Genomic DNA, 19,162 nt, shown 5'->3' with positions numbered 1-19,162 from the left:
CATTTTGTCTCCTATCTAAACAGGTATTGGGAGAATAGCTACTTGAGTCTAACTGAATATAATAAATTTAAATGAGTACTTAAATTCACCCAGTTTGAATACTGTCTGAATTCTATTTTTCTTAAAATAAACTTTTGCAGTTCAATCTGTTCAGCAAAAGACTTTCTACTAAGTTCTGCAAAAGAAGTACTTCTCTCATAGAAACTGAAGATCAAGAGAGTGCTTAAATAAAAGAAAATTTGTGAACACCAAATAACATAAAACTTGCAAAAAATTTTATTTTGTGTATGCCTACATAAAAAAATATGACTGCATCTAATGTGATGGCAGTCTTAACAGTCTAGTATACTTAGGATGACATATTAAAATTGCAATATGCCGTGGTTTTGACAGCAAATATAGAAGCATTTTCATGCTAATAACTAATCTTGCTGGGGAAGGAAAGGAAGTAGAGTTTTACAGTGTCAAATAAAAGTTACATTCCTTACTACTAAGATATAAATCCTTTTGTGGTGAACACTGTACGTTTTACAGTTCCTGTGTGCACAGTAAGATAGACCAAAGATGATATATCTTCCCTTAAATTTGTGAGGAGGTTTTGTATTTGAAGATCAGAACTCAAGGCTTTAAATGTACAGTATATTGGTTCATATTAGCACTATATATTGCTTTAGTATTCAAAGTAGGATAATGATACACACTAGAATTCAGCTTGAGACATGCATCTCTGTAAATGGACTTAAGTGTGTGGGAACTAGAACTGAGTACTTTCATAACATCCAAATTCACCCATCGGGTTGCCAGGATGTTACAACATACGGATATCTGTTATGCAATGATAGTTGGTTTAGTGACTGGTGTGCCATGGCCTTGATGTACAATGAGCACTGATACACATCGGGCACTCTTGCTGTGCATTTAGAAACTGGCTAAGAAGCACTGGAGTGCAACAGGAGCACCCAATGTGCACCAGAAGTGCCCAATGAGCACCAGAAATAGTCAGCATGAGAAGTGCCTAATGCACACCACAAATGCCCTATGAGCATGGGAAATGCACCAGAAGTGTCTGGTGTGCTTCAGAAGTGCTTGAAGGGCATCAGAATACTCTTGCCGGTACCCAGGGGCAAATCTTCACAATTCACTAATAGGTTTGTTGCACTTCTGCAACGCAGCTACGGATTTGTAAAGTTAGAAAATGTTTGTTAGAACATGATAAATAATCTTGGCCATTTTTAAAACAATTGTTACAACAGTCCACGTCAAGTAGGTCTGTTCATTTCTTAAAATGAACACAGGCAGAAGGGGTGCAGATAATAAGGTTTAAAAAGTGTGTGACTTCATTAAAGGCACTTAGTGTGTTTATGACAGAGGCAAGTTCTGAACTAATGTCTTCCTGTTGTGGACTTTCACTATCAATCACCCTCTCTAAGAGCCATATACATATTTACATTTCTATTACTCTGTGATACAAATCTAATATATTAAGATTTTGTTCCCAGTCATTTCCAGTTCAGCATTTAAAACCAGAAGCAGTCCAGTCCTTTTCTTGTTCTGTTTTTCTAACCTAAGAGCTCAGTATGTTACACCAGTTCAATGTGTGTAGCTACTGTGGTTTGTCCTCGAAGGTTCTGAGCTATACAAATGTAGTTTCCAGCATCAATGGTTTCAAAATCTTCAATGGTAATAACACTCTCAGAGATTCTTGTGGTTTGACCAATTCCTCTGTCAATCAGCCTCCAAGTGTCTTGCATAATCACAGGCCTTTCATACTATTTGAAGGAGAAAAACCACATAAAACAGTAATAGTGTTCAGTTCTGTAAACAATACTTGATTTTATTCACAGTCCTCTACTTGTTAACATAAAGCAGGTGTAGGAGTTTAATCTGAACTGCAGAACTATTAAGGAAAGAAGTGGCTGAGACCACTAGTATGGCAAAAGAATTCCAGCTGTTCGCATACAATGAAAGGTAGGTTTGCTGCTTTTTTAATTTTTTCAAACTCATAAAAGACACAATATTTACGAGTGGCCTGCTCTTTATATTCATGCCAGACACAGCATACCTAACTTGGAATTTTAGCACTTAAATGGGATGTGCAGCTGGACTTTATGCATCGTTAACTCAAACTGATTTCAGGAACAGGAATCACTTAGAAATAAGTGGTCACAGAGATACAGCATTCCCTACCTTTTTTCAGTGGTCTGAATCTAATTGCTAGCCCTAACTATCATAGTGCCATTAAATCATTTGCTGAACTGATGTGCTTTTTGTAAATCCCATTGAGTTGGTAAATCTGTGCTAATTGGAACATCTGGTTGATTTCAATGGGTCAGCTCAATTATTAAATTTAGATTCAGTCCACTGAGTCCCAAAAGGCACAATATTTTCTTATCTATCTTGAGTGTCTGTAAAATATAGATTCTAGCATTACCTTTTTGTTTCAATGAAGGTAGTTGGCAAATAATATAAATTCAGAACATGCTGTTATAAGTCAAGATTTAGTATATAAAAATTTAGATCTTTCAAAAACTATTTTCAAAAACAGACAAAGAATTTTGCTGACCGACAATTACAAATAGCATTAGCTAGCATTGTCAATGGTCACGAATACTCAGAATCGTGGTTCAACAACATCTAAAGGACCACATAATTCCTACCCTGCCTTAGAAGCCTTACAGGATGAGTATCCCTTATTCGAAAATCTGAAATGCTCAAAGATCCTAATTTTTTAAGAGCACTAACATGATGCTTTGAGGAGATGACTGTGATGAACCTGCTCATTCATTCACAAGGTAGAAGCCTTGTTTCAACTTTGCTGCAGGCACAAAATTATTTAAAATATTGTATAAAATTACCTCCAAGCTATATGTATAAGGTGTATATGAAACATAAAGTGAATTTCGTGTTTAGACCTGGGTCCCATCCCCAAGATATCTCATTATGTATATGCAATTATTCCAAAATCTGGAAAAATCCAAAATACTTCTGACCCTAGGCATTCTGAATAAGGGATATGCAACCTGCATAGAATCACATTCTGCAGTGCATATCATTTGCCTTGCTTCTAGAACAGAAGTACAGTTGCATATCCTTTATCCACAATGATTCTGTAGCTGTAACATTGGTAACAAATGAGTATATCTGTAAATACTCATTCATTAGCATTTCATACAGGTAGTATGAACAGTATCTACAAACTGATCCTCACAGGTATGAAGGATCTCACAGGTATGAAGAATCACAAGTTTGCTTCAAAAGACAAAGGCAAACACTGTGAATGGACTCCTCTCAATTAGTTCAAGTAGAATAAATAATAAATAATAAAAGTTTTATTTTTATACCGCCCTTCTTCAAATCAGGGCGGTGCACAACAGAGTTAACAATACAATATACAAATACAATGTTAAGAATAAAACCTAGACATAGACATGTTAAAACCATTACAACCTCATGCCAGTCTAATGCTGGCAGAGGAAAAGGGGGAGATGAGTTCACATTCTGGGGGAAGATATTCAGGGGTAGGCCTGCTCGAATAAATAGGTTTTCAACCCCTTCTTAAATTGGGGAAGGGAGGTGGCTGCGTGGAGCTCTATGGGCAGCGAGTTCCAGAGGCTGGGGGCCGAGGTCGTAAAGGCCCTCCTAGAAGTTGAGACTAACCTGGCCTCCGGAACTCTTAAAAGTTGCTGCCCAGATGATCTGAGGGTGCGGGGCGGATTATATGGGGAGAGGCGGTCCATCAGATACCCTGGGCCCAAGCCATTTAGGGCTTTATAGGTAACGACCAACACCTTGTATTGCGCCCGGAAGCGAATAGGCAGCCAGTGCAGCTCTTTAAGCACTGGGGTTATATGACTGGCCCTAGATGTATTGGTGACCAGTCGGGCTGCCATATTCTGCACCAATTGCAGCTTCCGGGTATGATACAAGGGTTGCCCCATGTAGAGCGCATTGCAGAAATCCAAGCGAGAGGTTACCAGAGCGTGTACAACAGTTTCAAGGTCCCTCTGGCCCAGGTAGGGACGCAGCTGGCGTATCCGCCGAAGCTGATAACAGGTGCTCCTGACTGTCGCATCCACTTGAGATGTAAGGTGGAGCGACGAGTCAAGGAGCACCCCCAAGCTGCGTACCGAGTCCTTCACGGGGAGCGTGACCCCATTCAGGACAGGTGGAATCACCGCCATCCCTGGACCAGGAGAACCTATCACAAGTACTTCCGTTTTCTCTGGATTGAGGCTGAGTCTGTTTTCCCTCATCCAGCCCATTACCGACTCCAGACAGGCCACGAGAGGAGAGATGCCTTCCCCGGTCACTGCATCAGTCGGAGGCATAGAGAAGACTATTTGGGTGTCATCAGCGTACTGATAACCCCGCGCCCCATGTCTCCGGATGATCTCTCCCAGCGGTTTCATGTAAATGTTAAAGAGCATAGGAGACAGAATAGCTCCTTGAGGGACCCCAGATGTTAGGGGTCTCCTGTCGGAGCAAACGTCTCCCAGCTGCACCATCTGGAACCTCCCAGAGAGGTAGGACCGGAACCACTGAAGCGCAGTGCCCCCGATTCCCACCTCCTCCAGGCGCTCCAGAAGGATACCATGGTCTATGGTATCGAAAGCCGCTGAGATGTCCAAGAGCACCAGCAGGTTACTGAATAAATTGTTGAAAGATGACCCAACATCTAGATAAATGCCACAGATTCTATATGTGTATTTTAGTTCAGACTAACAATAGGAGTCAGGTCTATGTTCTACAGGTAAAGAAATTTTAAAAAAAATTAAAATTCAAGAAAGAAGCCTGTCAGAACTTCCTGTGCTCACAAACACCAGTAACTTATTAACAATGTGTGTATACATGCCTAAAATGTTGAATCTCTCTCTCTTGATCTCATTAGGCCAGATGATACCTCTTTTTAAATCTTTCCAAACTAAGTGGTGGTAAAAATTAAGTTAGCATGCAACATTGTCTCCACATGATTTATGGAGGCTGCTCTGGCTGTAGCTAATAAGCTTTGTCTTCATCCAATTCATATGTCAAAAGTCCATTCTAAAGCAAGTGTTCTGTACCTAATTCTCTGTTTTGGCTTTAGAGAAATAAACAACAGCTTACCTCTTGCCCTGGATATATCCAGTTAAATTCCACTTCTACTTCTGGCTCTCCCAACACTGTGCACAGAACGCTGATATCATCACCACCTTCTGCAGTATTGGATGACGCTTTGATTGTAGCTGAAGGTGGGCCACTGGGAACTGGTTAAAAAGGACAGGTGAGATAAAATTAAAAGTTCAACTTAACTCCCAGTGGGTTACCAAACAGAAAGAAAAGTGTCTACATGTTTTGTAACTTTTACTCAGATAATTTTATTGTTATTAATTTATTGTTCAGCTTGCTTAAAACACAGGCTCAAGCTTTTTAATTTTTTTTCATATACTACTGCAGACTAATGACAACACAACCTAGAGCAGTGATGGCAAACGTTTTAGAGACTGAGTGCCCAAACTGCAACCCAAAACCCACTTATGTATCGCAACGTGCCATGTCCCTCTGAATTTCTAGTAACAAACTATGGTGAACTCTATGCTGAGGTGATGGTGAGTGTGCCCACAGAGAGGGCTCTGAATGCTGGCACTCGTGCCATAGGTTCACCATCACTGCCCTAGAGCTATAATTATATAACCAAAAATAATCTCCAGTGTTGTAGCCCAATCTGATAATTTAATTTTATGCAAACTTCTTGTATTTTTATGTAACCTTTCTATTTTATATGGTTTTAAGACATTTCATGGTCTACTGACTGTAAATAAAGATTGATTGATTGATACTATTGCTAGTATATGGTTAAATGGATGATCATTAATAAATGACGGATAACGAAGTGCACCAAGGAATGCCAGAAGAAAATGAGCATGTGTTTTATATATTATAGCAAAGCCTTTGACTGCATATATCACGAAAAGCTATGGAACACTCTTAAAGTCTTGAGATTGCCACCCCATCTGATAGCCCTGATGAGAAATCTGTACATAGAACAAAAGGCTACTGTTAGAACTACGTTTGCCATGATCAAATCTCCCTGTGACATTTTATCCCTATTACTGTTCACATTGTGGGGTGGAATGGAATACGGATAAAATGCCACAAGAGATTTGATCGTGGCAGGAGATGGGGGGAGAGGAAGAAGAGGAGGAAGAGAAAGGAGGACAAAGGGAGTGGCAGCGGCAGATGGGGGGAGTAAAAGGAGGCAGAAGGAAGAGGCAACATTTTCAAAACAATCCCGTGTGATCCTGATCTCTTCGGTAGTGAGTTCTCACTACTGAAGATCCGGATCATTACGGCACCATGAAAAAAACTCATTAGTTGACCCAGTGTCAAATATACTGGGTCAAGTGCATCTTTGCCCCACCCTGCAAACTGCACTGAGTGCAGTCAAAGTGTGCAAACTCCTATGAAATAACCTGGGTTCCACGCTGAGTTATTTCAGTGTGAATGGGCCGCTAGAGTGGTCTTTTTAATTTTCAAAATGAAATAAGATTATCTTTCTTTGTGTTGATTTAACAGAAAGAAAATTTGTTTTTTGAAAGTTCTTAAAATGTGTGTGTGTGTGTACGCATGCTTTCAACTTGTCTGTCAGTTTATGGAAACCCTGTGCATTTCATAGTGTTTTCTTAGACAAAGTTCCTTCCTCTGAAAAATAGCCTATAGCTCCTGGCATTTATTGGTTCTCTCATCCAATCAATTCTTAAAAATGCAAATACATTTCATGTAGTTTTACTACATATACTCATGTATAAATCTAGAATTTTTAGTCAAAAACTTGATTTTAAAAAACTTGGTCAACTTATCCATGGATCAATGCAAGTACTGTACTTTAATTCTTATATTAAAAAAGAAACAATCCCCTGGTGAAAGGCAAAAGCACAATCTATCCTGGTAGCACTGACCTGCTCTTTCTCTTATCCATCCAGCCTTTAGTATGAGCACAAGCAGTTATGCCTGCTGGAATTCTGTAAGTTCTTTGGCATTGTTTTCCTTTGCTTCGTCCTTTGGATTCTTTGTTACATGCCCATAAATTTTACTCTCGACTTAGCCATGAATCATATCAAAATCCATAATTTTGACCCCAAAACTTGCCCTCAACTTACACATGAAATCGACTTATAGTTGAGTATATACAGTACCTTCAACATAAAGCAACTGGTACTTAATGGAAATCTGAGGAGCTCCCCGTGATTCAGCTCTGCAGTAAACAACTCCTTTCTGATTGGAGGTTGGGTGCTGATAAACAAACCCCTTTTTCACATCATAGATGATGTTGGTTCCATCCACTTTAATTTCTTCAGCTGGAAACTCCTGATGTAGAGTTACTTTTGCTGATGGGTTGGTCACTCGGCAAGGAATCACTGCAGGTTTATCTGGGTTGAGGTAGACAACTTCAAAATAACTGGGAGATGGAACAAAAAGGTCTCCTTTATCTGTGTAAAGAAGCAATATCATGAGTAAAGTTATAATTCTGATATCTTGGCAATAATATCAACCATGAAAGAAAAGGTTATTTTAATTACAGTTGCAAATTCTGATAAATTTAGTATTTCTGTTATTCTTCATGAGCATATGACATGATCTGAAAAACAAATAAAGGACCTGAGGCTCTACACAGAACTATGAAGGCTTGTGTATTTGAAGTCTCTTGCACCCCTCTTTACACAGACCAGTGTGGTTTCACCACATATTCTTGCTTCTTGTCTGATGAGGAGCTGGTGCATGCACAGTGCCTTCTGAACCCTACAGTACGCTTGCTCAGCATAAATACCCATAATATTATTGACTTTATATACCAAACATGGGCAGATGCTCCTAATTACCCATGGCTCTTTTAAATATGCAGTGCAGCTCCACAACTCAAACATGCTGAAACATATATATGCACAATCTTATGTCTCATGAAGCAGAAGTTTGTATGTGAATTATTTTAAAAATGTCCAATATTTCTGTAATCCCAGAATAACGTGCACTGGGTCATTTCTACCGTGTCACCCTCAACGCTTGTTTTGTTTGTTTGCTTGTTGTTGTTTTTTTGCTTACATTGGGCCAATGTAAGCAAATTCTGATAAACGGACAACTTTACTATAACACACCTTTAAAGCAAAAAATAATTATATTTATTTAATCATGACAGCATGGCTCAGTGATGAGCTGTTGCTGTTGTTGTGTATCTGCAGGGCATTTCCAATTTATGGCAACCCTAAGGTGAACCTATCACAGTTTTCTTGGCAAGATTTGTTCAGAAGGGTTTGCCTTTGTACACCTCTAAGGCTGAGAAAGTGCAACTTGCCCAAGGTCACCCAGTGGGTTTCTATGGCCAAGCAGGGATATGAACTCTGGGCTCCAAAGTTATAGTCCAACACTCAAAACCTCACAACATGCTATTTAAAAAAAATCCAGTGGACTGCATGCCTTTAATCTTGTACCTTTCCTATATTTTCAGGTGCCATAGACACTATCTCTGGACTGAAATAATTTTTGCTCATTTATTTCTTTACTTAGTGTGTTGCCCAAGCCATGTTGAAGTAAAATCATGGCCTCAAGCAGCTGGGCCTGAAAAAGTGGACCACGGTCGCTCTGATGCCATTCGAACTGGGGATGCGGCAAACGCATGTCCTTGCCCCTGATCCTGGCTGCTGCCGTGGTTTTCAATCCAGCTAACAAAAGGAGTAAGTTTTTTTCTGTTTCTTTTGCAGCTAGGTTTGGGCTCCTTAGGCAACCCCAGCACAGTTTCTGCACAGTTTGGGGGCATGCATCATCTAAACGCCACACCCCCAATGCAGCCTGACAATGGACCTTTTGGCCTGACTGGTGCAGGCCCATGTCTCTCTGTTTTTCTCTTCGACAAGTTCTCTCATTTTATGCACAAGGACTTCTGGGACTTCTAATTCTGAAGAGAACAGGGAATAAATGGAAATACAAACTTACTTATACTATAAAACATAATTTAACTAAACATGCATACTCCTTTTCATCTAGAGAAGGGTTTAAGACACCAGTTTACTGGTTAAATGTTGCTTGTTCTGTTCTAAGCTTCTCTGATTGACTCAGTGAAATAGGTTTCCAGAAATATCTTCAAGCATATTCTATAACGACAAATATTTTTTGCTGTCATTATAATTGGATTTCAACCTATGCTGGTCCCTGGTAAAATCCACCCTTCTCCTCAACTCTATGCTTGGGCCCCAGTTACATGGGAATGAAGATGTCTAATTGGTTCAGCAAGCCCAAACACTGCAATCATAAAATAAGATTGAACTATCTTCCAAAATAAGTATGTATGTAAGATAGTTCATCATGTATACAAAAGAGACCATAATCCAAGCTAATTATAACATTTGTTGCACATACCATTATAAAGTGTCTAATACATTCTTATTAAAATATATTATGAGATTTAGAGCTCATCTGCATGATCCCCATGAGGTCCCTTTCAGTCTTGTGATTATGGCAAGAAAGGGATTAACTGATTGAAGTTGCGAGTAAATTGAAGTTGCAAACCTACTTGACAGATCAGGCCTGGCTAATCTATTGTGAAACACTGAACTTTATCGCATTGGCTCTGGAACGGGCCTGTAGCATCCCAAAACAGAACATTTTGGGGACGGGAGGCGGTGGGGAACACATTTTACTGCACAGTGAGAATGCTGCCGCTGCCACCAAGCATCCCCATCCTGTTCCAGATGCGTCCCAGAGGGGGCGATTTTCAGGAACGCTTGAGAAGTGTTCCCGGAAATCGCCCTCTGGAGAAGACATCCAGAACGGGATGGGGATGTTCGGCGGTGGAGGCAGCGTTCTTGCTGTGCAGTAAAATGCGTTCCCTGCTGCCTCCTGTCCCCAGAACGTTCCGTTTTGGGATGCTACAGGCCCATTCCAGGGCCAATACAATAAAGTTCAGTGTCTGGAAACAATTCCCACTTCTTTTCCAATGAATTTGGTTTTACCCTATCTTGTCTGACCATCTCTGTTTGTTTACCTGTTGAATCAACCTTTTGAATACAATTAAAATTGAAAAATTCTGAGCCAAGAAACTGTAAGCCCACAAAGAATGTTATTGTTAGCTGCCTTCAAGTAAACTTTGACTCATGGCAATCCTGTGAATTGGCATTTCCAAGCCCCTCTATCCTCAACTGCTCTGCTCAAGTCCTGCAGGCCCAGATCATGATCTCCTCGATTGAGTCTGTCCATCGAGTATGTGGTCTTCCTCTCTATTGCCTTCCACCTTTCCTGGCATTATTGTCTTTTCTAATGAATATACCTTCTCATGATGTGTCCAAAGCATGACAGCCTCAATTTAACCAGCTTGGCTTCCAGGAAGAGTTCAGGTTTGATCTGTTCCAGGACAGACAAGAAAGAGTACCAGATCCAAATTCACATAGTTGTTCTGCACCAGGGAGTGTTCCTGGTTACCTGTTGAAAATTACCAAAAAATCTACCAGTAAAGCCACATCTGCTTTCTGGTTACTCCTGGCTACTTTTTCATTCTATGTAACTGCAAGATGCTGTAGCTGAGATAGTCTTGGGGGAAGGCCATAGTTGAGGGACTGGAAAAATATGGAAAGCTTAGATCAAGAAATAAATACTCCTGTCTTAAACATTATCCTTTGAATCAACTGTCCACTCCATTACCTGCAAAAAATATATATGTTGACCCTGCTTTTGACTCATCCTTCTTGCAACTGTACCCATTGCAGACCAGTAGCCAGCAGCTGTATTCACCGGTGTCTGCTGCAGAAGCATTTCCTAGGATCAGCTGACCATATCTGTCATGTTGTTTGATGCTGTTAAGAAGACAAAGCATAACCAATCTCAGCATGTGCTGCTTTTATACTTTGCTATTACAGTCGGCCCTTCTTATACACAGATTTTTTATACATGGATTCAAGCATCCACGGTTTGAAAATGTTCCAAAAAGTATAAATTTCAAATATCTAACCTTGATTTTCCATTTTTTATAAGGGACACCATTTTGCTATGTCATTATGTTTAATGAGAGTAAATGGATTTTTTATACACAGGGATCTTGGAACCAAACCCCAGCGTATAACAAGGCTCCACTGTATTTTGTTTCATTATTTAACTTTACCTTTGTTTTACTTAACAATCTTTATTCAAAATCACATGAAAGCTTAAAACAAAAATTTGATTAAAAGTAATGAGCTACGTCTATCTTTTGGTGTCAGTATTGGCCGAAATACCCTAAAGGCACCAGACCCCAATTGAGGGTTAGCCCTGGATGATACTTGGATGGGACATGTTGGCTGTGATTTCAGAGGAAGCAACTGGCAAAAACTGAGTATTCCTTGCCTAAGCAAACCCTATAAAATTCATGGCATCATCATGAGTTGACAGAAGATGTGAAGGCACATGAACATACATGCACACATCAGCTTTTAGGACTGTTAATGCTTCTAGTATTACCTCTGAGACTAGAAGGACAAAAAACTTCTCCTTATTGCTCTTTACTCCTTCATAAAATATAGTATTTGTATGATCATTTCAATACAAGTGGTGCTAATACATTTCCTGCCTATTTCAAAAAAGAGTGCAGTTATTTCAATCAGGCTTCTAGCAATTGGACATTTTTTTTAACAACAACAAAATGTCTTTTCTTCCACTATTCAGTTCTGTGACATACTAATTTGTGCTTTCAACAACCCTGAGGTATAAGTGACACTCTAAATGTAACAGAGCTATTGAAAGATTTACATGACCAAAAATGTTCAGCTCCTCACGATTGTATCACAAATACTCGTAATTAAACATGACTGGCTTTATATTGTTGATGTATGAATAATAAGGACAAGAACAAGAACTCCCACACTTACTCCTCTGCATGTATCTTTAGGATCAAAATGATCAACATTGTAATATAATGTGGGATTTCATCACCTATAAAAGAAATCAAAAGTAATGTCGCAGGTAGGTGTCAATTTTGCACATGTCTTGGGTTTTATTGAAAGTCTTACGGTGTTTTACTAGCCCACAAAAGTGGCAGCAATAGCAGTTGGATACTGTCATTTCAAAAAGAAGGGTTTTTCCCCCCTCTTCCAAATGTCTTCTGACAAATCCTCAAGATTAGAGGTGCATGCTGAAGAAGGATCCATCCAGATTGCTATTTTATTTTTGATCAATATATCTGAGAGCGCTTTTGTATATACATAAATGTATATTTCATGAGTATGTTATGAATATCTATTTTATAGATTTATTTCCATAAGTTTTATATGTTTTAAATGTTTTACATGTTTTATATATGCTTTGTTGTTTAATGGCCTGTTGGCTGAAATAAAATTTATTCAAAATTTATTCATTTATTTATTTTTGATCCCCAGGCTAGGGGGCTTTCCTGGTGGTAACCATGAGACTTTATTGTTTACATTACCTATTTTTATCTAGGCACCCTGTTGTGGAAGTAGCTCAAAAGTGAATAAACTGAATGGAACTATATATAGAGATTCAGAGTGACATAGTGGCTACAACTCTGGAGACCAGGGTTTGATTCCCACCCAGCCATGAAACCCACTGGATGACTTTGAGCAAGTCACTTGCTCTCAGCCTCAGGGGAAAGCACTGGCAAACCTCCTCTGAACAAATCTTGCCAAGAAAACTCTATGATAGGGTTGCCATAAGTTGATTTGAAGGAACACAACAACAACCACCTTTAGTGTTACATTCCTGCAGAACAAACTAAGATATTCAATGCTGAATATACATAATACTGTATTGAGAAGCAGTTATGCCTGGGGCATTTTAACTCATTCAACAAGGCTGATAACTATGGTTGGAGTGCTCACTGCATGAAACAAATTAAGGTCAGTATTAATTAATTCCCGAACTCTGTACATAGAAGCCAGCAAGAAATCAATATCAGTTTCTTGGTGAAGAACCCAGTTTTTTAAAATTCATTCTAAACATGCCTGTAAAAACAGAACAAAAGCTGTACTGCAGGCTACTTTAAACAGTAACTGTTTATTTATTAGTATTCAAAGAAAAGACATGTTAGTCTGTCACAGCACAAGAAGAAGAAGAAAAAAAAGGATGGGGCAGGAAGAATCTAGCAGGCTGAAAACAAACTGATATTTTAGCATGAGCTTTCATAATATCATAATATCTTCCCCTTTTAACTGGATGACACGCACCTGACATAGATATGAAAATATAGCTGTTATTGCAGGATAACCACTACTTCTTTTATGCAAGATAAAGTTATGGGTGACATCCACCCACATTTCACTGTTAGCACCTAAGATTTCTAGCTTTACAGAGACTTTGCAGCATTGAATTAACATATGCTCAGCCTTCCATATCCATAGATTCTGCATCCACAAATTCAACCATCCACGGCTTGAAAACATTCCAAAACCCGCCACCAAAGGAAAGTTCCAAAAAGCAAACCTTGATTTATGTCATTCTATGTAAGAGACACTGTTTTACTACCTCACTGTATATAATAGGTCTTGAGCATCCACAGATTTTGATATCTAGGGGGTGCCCTGGAATCAAAGTAGCTCACACATACTTTAAAAAACAGAACATTTTAAAAACACAATTAAAAACATGACATGAATATAACAAAAATATAAAAACATTAAAAACATATTAAATAAAAAAAACACATTAACAGCATACAAAAGCATTGATCCCACAGGAAGCCTCCCTGAGTGTAATTACATGTAAAAACTATGCTTGAAAAGAAAAGTTTATGACTCCCGGTGAAAGGAGTGCAGCGAGGTGGCCATCCTAGCATCTCACAGGAGGGTATTCCTGAGGTTGGGAACAGCCACCAAAAAGACTCTCTCTTGTGTCCTCACCAAGCAATCCTGTGATGGTGGCGGGTCAAGAGAAAGGCTATGGTGTTGTACAACTCTGGTTGCCACTAGTCCTATCTGGTACAGGTCAGGGGGTGATGGGAGAAGTACAGTATATATCCCATGGTCAGGGATAATAGGAGAAGTACAGTATATATTCATGTAAATGTGTAAAAATTTTAGTCAAAAAAACTGACCCAAAACTGACACAGGTCAATGTAACTACAGCACTTTAACTCTTATTTTAAAAAAGAACCATCCCCTGGTGAAAGGCAAGAGCGTAATCTCTGCTGGACGCTCTGACCCCTCTCTGCTCTCTTATCCATCCAGTCTTTAGTGGGAGCAAAAACAGTTAAGCCTGCTGGAATTTAGTAAGTTCTTTGGCAATGTTTTCCTTTGCTTTATCTTTTAGATCTTTTGTTACATGCCCCAAGGTTTTGTTTTTGACTTATCCACAGGTCATATCAAAATCTATAATTTTGGATACAAAACCTGCTCTTGAGTTGTACATGAGGTTGACGTACAGTTGATTATATTCCATATACAGTCGAACAACATCTGAAGGGCTACGGTTTCACCTCATTTCCAAAAGGATCCTAAAAACTTCCAGAGCTATATTACAATGTTGTTTCACCCTCCATTTCCTTGCTATAGACATTTGCAGATACCTTTTCTGTTTTATATCTGAAAACACTTCTATTTGTTCATGAATCCTTTTGATAAGGTCCAGTTCAGTGCTATTGAGAGCACGAAACTGAATGATAAAACATCCAGCCCTCACCCACACACAAAGCGTGATGCAAAGAATAGTAGTAGGGACCTCTGTGTGTGTCCCACTGATTTAAATCCCACTAATACCACAACTAATGCCACTCCATTCCTTTCAATTGCATGCAGTGATGATTAATGTTTGCGGGATTGTGGTATTAACATTTAAGCCTCACCATTAAATAGCCTTGTTTGTGTTGTTCATTTATTCTATGTAATTCTATTTTATTTTATTCTCAAATCAGATGAGATTCAGTATGTTTTTCCCCAGTGGTTAGGAAGCAGCACTTCAAATTCCTTGTCTCTCCTAAAGACATACAGAGGCAGATGTTGTATAAAAGAAATAAGGGAATATTCTTAATACACATAATTTATGCATACTCCAGAATTTATTGTTTCCCAGAACAATATTTGCTTTATTCTGACACAGAATTTTGATTTTTCTTTAAGATGTACCAGAGACCTGCGCAAAAGCACATTCTTTTAAAAAACTGATATAATTCCATGCATACTTACTTGGAAGGACTTAGAAAATATGATTTACAAGGGCCAGTGCCCTAATGTGTGTGTTTGGACTGCAGCGTTAAAGTGAAAAGGGTTGCTCTTATCAAATTTCTGGTCCAAATCTATACTAATCCCAAAATAAGAAACAGGGCACAGTAGCTATTTTAAGTGTTGAACTGTTTCTTTCAGTAAATCCAAACAGCCATCTTAAGTCATTATAACAGCCGGCACCCCCACTGATTAATCTGATATATACACAACTGTCTGGGATTCAGTTTTGCAATTAGGCTTTTCTAAATGACAGTAGTTTAGTTCAGAAGTACTTGTGACAGGGCCAGATGGTCTTGGTGTGCTGGCATTACACAAATACTGTCTGCTAGGGACTTGTTATCCTTTGCAATGCACCCCCCCCCCCTGAGACAGCATGAGAAAGGGTACAAACCCTTCCTCCAGCTCAGTGGTATGCAACTTAGCAAACATGTCAATTGTGGCAGAAACTGTTCCAGTTGCATTCCTTGATGTCCAGTCTCTTAAAATACACAAATGGGCTCTTCCAGACAGGTCTAAAAAAGAATGAGCTTGCTCAAGATGGTGTTTGTTAGCTGCCAACCCCCTCCTCTGTCCACTCATTCTATTCTTTCTGAGAGCTCATTGTATCAATTTCTTGAATCTATACTAGGGTTGTTCTGACTTAAAAAACACACACACAAATAATGAGGGCATAGTTTCTTCAGGTGATTCTCCATCCCTGGTGTAATAACTCCAGCATGTAGGGATTCAACAGAGATTTTAGTAACCCAACCCCACAATTAGCAGACATGGAAGGAGGAAGGCTTCCCACTTAGTCTTCTGTTCTTCCCCCCTGCTCTCCTTTGCTTCCTCCATGGCATTTGGATTGCAGCTGGAGCAGATTTCCAAGCACTATAGAGGGAGGGGAGGAAAAGGAGATGCTTTCTTCCTTCTCTTTTACACCTGCCGTCCACAATCAAAGGTGCCAGGTAAGCGTTTTTGGCAACTCACAGTAGAGGTTGACAGTTCAGGCTGACAAATTTACAAAAACCACTGGAATTTCCAGTACAGCTCCAAGATTACTCATAATTTCCAGTCACAATTTGAATCAAGCCAAGGAAAGTTTCCTTTTATGTCAGCAGAATCCTATCTGCATCCCCTCGGGGATAATGAAGGAAACTCTTATTTGTTTAGTTTCTGTCCATGCACGCTCAGGGCTTCCACTCCTCTCCAAGAAGTTGCACAGTCACACTAATGAAAATACTCTTGTTTTATTGGGTTTATTTAGTGTGGAAATTAATTATATCTAACAATTCTTTCATTCTTGAGAATATTCACCTGCAACACATTTTGTTGAATGCAGATTTAGACATGTGCAACTGAGCAGGTAAGAATGGACTTCCTCGTTCTCTAATCCCCTGCCCCCCCCGCACCTCCTCCCCCACAGAAATTAGAAAAGTTTGCTAAATGGTGCAAATTGTGTGTGTGGAGGGGTGCTACCTGTCCAAATTAGATGAAAACACGAATAAATAAAATCATTTTATGTATAGGAGGAAGATGCTAGATTTAGTCCTCTATGGGTTAATTAGTACTGTACTGGAGAAATAATGTAGTTTTAGATCGCTTTAACTACCATGGCTCCATGCTATGGAATTCTGGGATTTGTAGTTTTGAGAGATATTTAGGCTACTCTGTCAGAGCATTGTCATGCCAAAAACAAACTACAATTTCCAGGATTCCATAGGATGGAGTAATGACAGTTAAAGAGGGGTCAAACTGCATTAATTTGCAGTGCAGATGCAGCCTACGTCTAAACTTCAGATATCTAAAATTCTAAAAAGAATTTGGGGGTGGTCTTCATTCCTTGTCCTTTCTTGTCAGATTTTCAGTACGTATGCTTGTGAAGTTATCTCTTTCTTTCCCTGCAGCATGTCCTCTGGATCATTTAAGACATCTAATGCTATTTCTGTTACAGTCACTTTTCTGGAGACCCTCCTTTGCTTTCTTTTGTGGCCTTCTGAGTCACCCGATTTGCTGATCTGCTGGTGATGTTCAAATAACTGGCCTGTAAAAGCGCTTCAGCTGCTCTGAGATTCTCCATCAAGAAACTTAGATGCTCTGAACAGTGAATGCCTGCTAGTGATAACACATTTTTTACAACAGAAAATTTCTTCTTGTTGTTCACAGCATACTTGGAAGAGACCCACAGTAGTAGAAAATTAGATTTGCAGTTTGTAATTATAAGTTTATATTGCACAGCTGGCATTAAAGCAAAGGAGCATGGGAAAAAAACCTACTTTGGAAAGCTCAAATTAAAATAATCTCTAATCATCACCAATGTAATTAGCATTAGTAAGGGCTACAGAGGTGCTCAGCACTGAAAAGATTTCTAATATTAAAACTTTCATATTAGTTACAGCCAATCTGTTCCTTTGAAATGAACCCTTCCAGCTAATTGAGAACCTAGGAGATGATCACACAGGGGGAAATCAGGGATTAAAAGGGTGTTTTCTCAGAAAAGTCACAAAGCAAAGATGCCATGATCAGAGGACTTACCCCAGGAAGAACCAGAAATGCTCCAGCAACAAACCGTTCACGGGATTTCCCCGTGAGTGATTTGCTGCTAGAGCATTCCTGGTTCGTCCCAGGATAAGTCCTCTATGATCACGATGTATCTGAAAATCTTTGCCACGGTTGTACAACTATGCTGGGAAAATGTCTTTTACTCCCGGCTTTTTTCCTGTGTGTGACAGAGTCCCTAGATGTTAATTAACATAACTTGCAACCTTTCCTTATTCTAAGAAGAGTTTCTCGTACATGAGCTTGCTTATGTACTGCATTCAGCAGTCAGGAGTTCGCAGCGCATTCCAACATCCTTGGAAGTGCACATGATGGGGCCAGATGGAGGAATCCAGAACCCAACCTATGGAATTTCCAGCCCCCCAATGCAGTATGATTGCTCACTGATCAGTTTACAAAGGTTGCAAAGACTATTTTAATCAGCTGTGCTTTTCATCTATTTTAAACGTCTATCAGCAGTTTTAAACTAGTGCAATTGTTTTATGTTCCTCTTTGACTTCTTTTAATTATTAAAATGCTATATTTGTTATCAAGTTATACTAACTGCATTTTTCTTCTTTTTAATAGGCCATCTGGAGGCCCCCTTGAGGACCCACTGGAAGACAGAGAGACATGGCAGACCCCTGATGAGAAATAATTACAGACCGGTCTCCTTATTACCATTCCTGGGCAAAGTGATCAAGAGAGCAGTTGCCTTGTAACTCCAAGCTATCTTGGATGAAGCCGATTATCTGGACCCATTTCAAACTGGCTTCAGGGCAGGATGCGGAGCTGATGATCTCCGTCTGGATATCGACAGGGGAAGTGTGACCCTGCTGGTGCTCTTGGACATCTCAGCGGCATTCGATACCATTGACCATGGCATCCTTCTGGAATGCCTGAGGGAGTTAGGTATTGGGGGTACTGCTTTGCAGTGGCTCCGTTCCTACCTCACGGGCAGATTCCAGATGTTGATGCTGGGGGGCAGCTGCTCTTCTAAAAAAACAGCTGACACCTGGTGTCCCTTAGGGCGCCATCCTGTTCCCCATGCTGTTTAACATTTACATGAAGACGCTGGGAGAGATCATCCGGAGACATGGGGCACGGTGTTATCAGTACGCTGATGACACCCAAATATGTTTCTCTAGTCACAGTTCTCTAGTGACTAAGGATGGCATCTCTCCTCTGAATGCTTGTCTTGAGTTGGTAATGGGCCGGATGAGGGAAAACAAACTCAAGTTGAATCCAGAGAAAACGGAAGTACTCGCGATACGTACCCCAGGTCTATGGAAGGAACTTTGTCATCCTGTCCTGGATGGGGTCACACTTCCCCTAAAAGATAAAGTTCACAGTTTGGGAGTACTCCTGAATCCACCTCTACTGTACACTTGTCATCTCAAATAGATGCGACGGTCAGGAGTGCTTTATACCAACTTCAGCTTATACGCCAACTGGACCGAAAGGACCTTGAAGCA

General features: G+C 39.8%; 1 protein-coding gene across 1 annotated transcript in view; it reads right to left on the bottom strand.

Annotated features, from left to right (window-relative positions):
• Positions 1-253: 253 nt before the first annotated feature.
• The window catches only part of PDGFRL (platelet derived growth factor receptor like), a 31,478-nt gene continuing 12,569 nt past the window's right edge, over positions 254-19,162 (bottom strand). The window contains exons 3-6 of the mRNA XM_042470547.1: positions 10,666-10,817; positions 7,173-7,466; positions 5,104-5,243; positions 254-1,769 (exon numbers count right to left, since the gene is read on the bottom strand). Coding sequence (XP_042326481.1) covers positions 1,581-1,769; positions 5,104-5,243; positions 7,173-7,466; positions 10,666-10,817 — 775 coding nt within the window. The 3' untranslated portion in view covers positions 254-1,580. The remainder of the gene's footprint in view (positions 1,770-5,103; positions 5,244-7,172; positions 7,467-10,665; positions 10,818-19,162) is intronic.

The sequence above is a fragment of the Sceloporus undulatus genome, chromosome 5 (genome assembly GCF_019175285.1).
Source record: "Sceloporus undulatus isolate JIND9_A2432 ecotype Alabama chromosome 5, SceUnd_v1.1, whole genome shotgun sequence".
Lineage (NCBI taxonomy): Eukaryota > Metazoa > Chordata > Lepidosauria > Squamata > Phrynosomatidae > Sceloporus > Sceloporus undulatus.
This window is presented reverse-complemented; position numbering and strand designations above follow the sequence as displayed.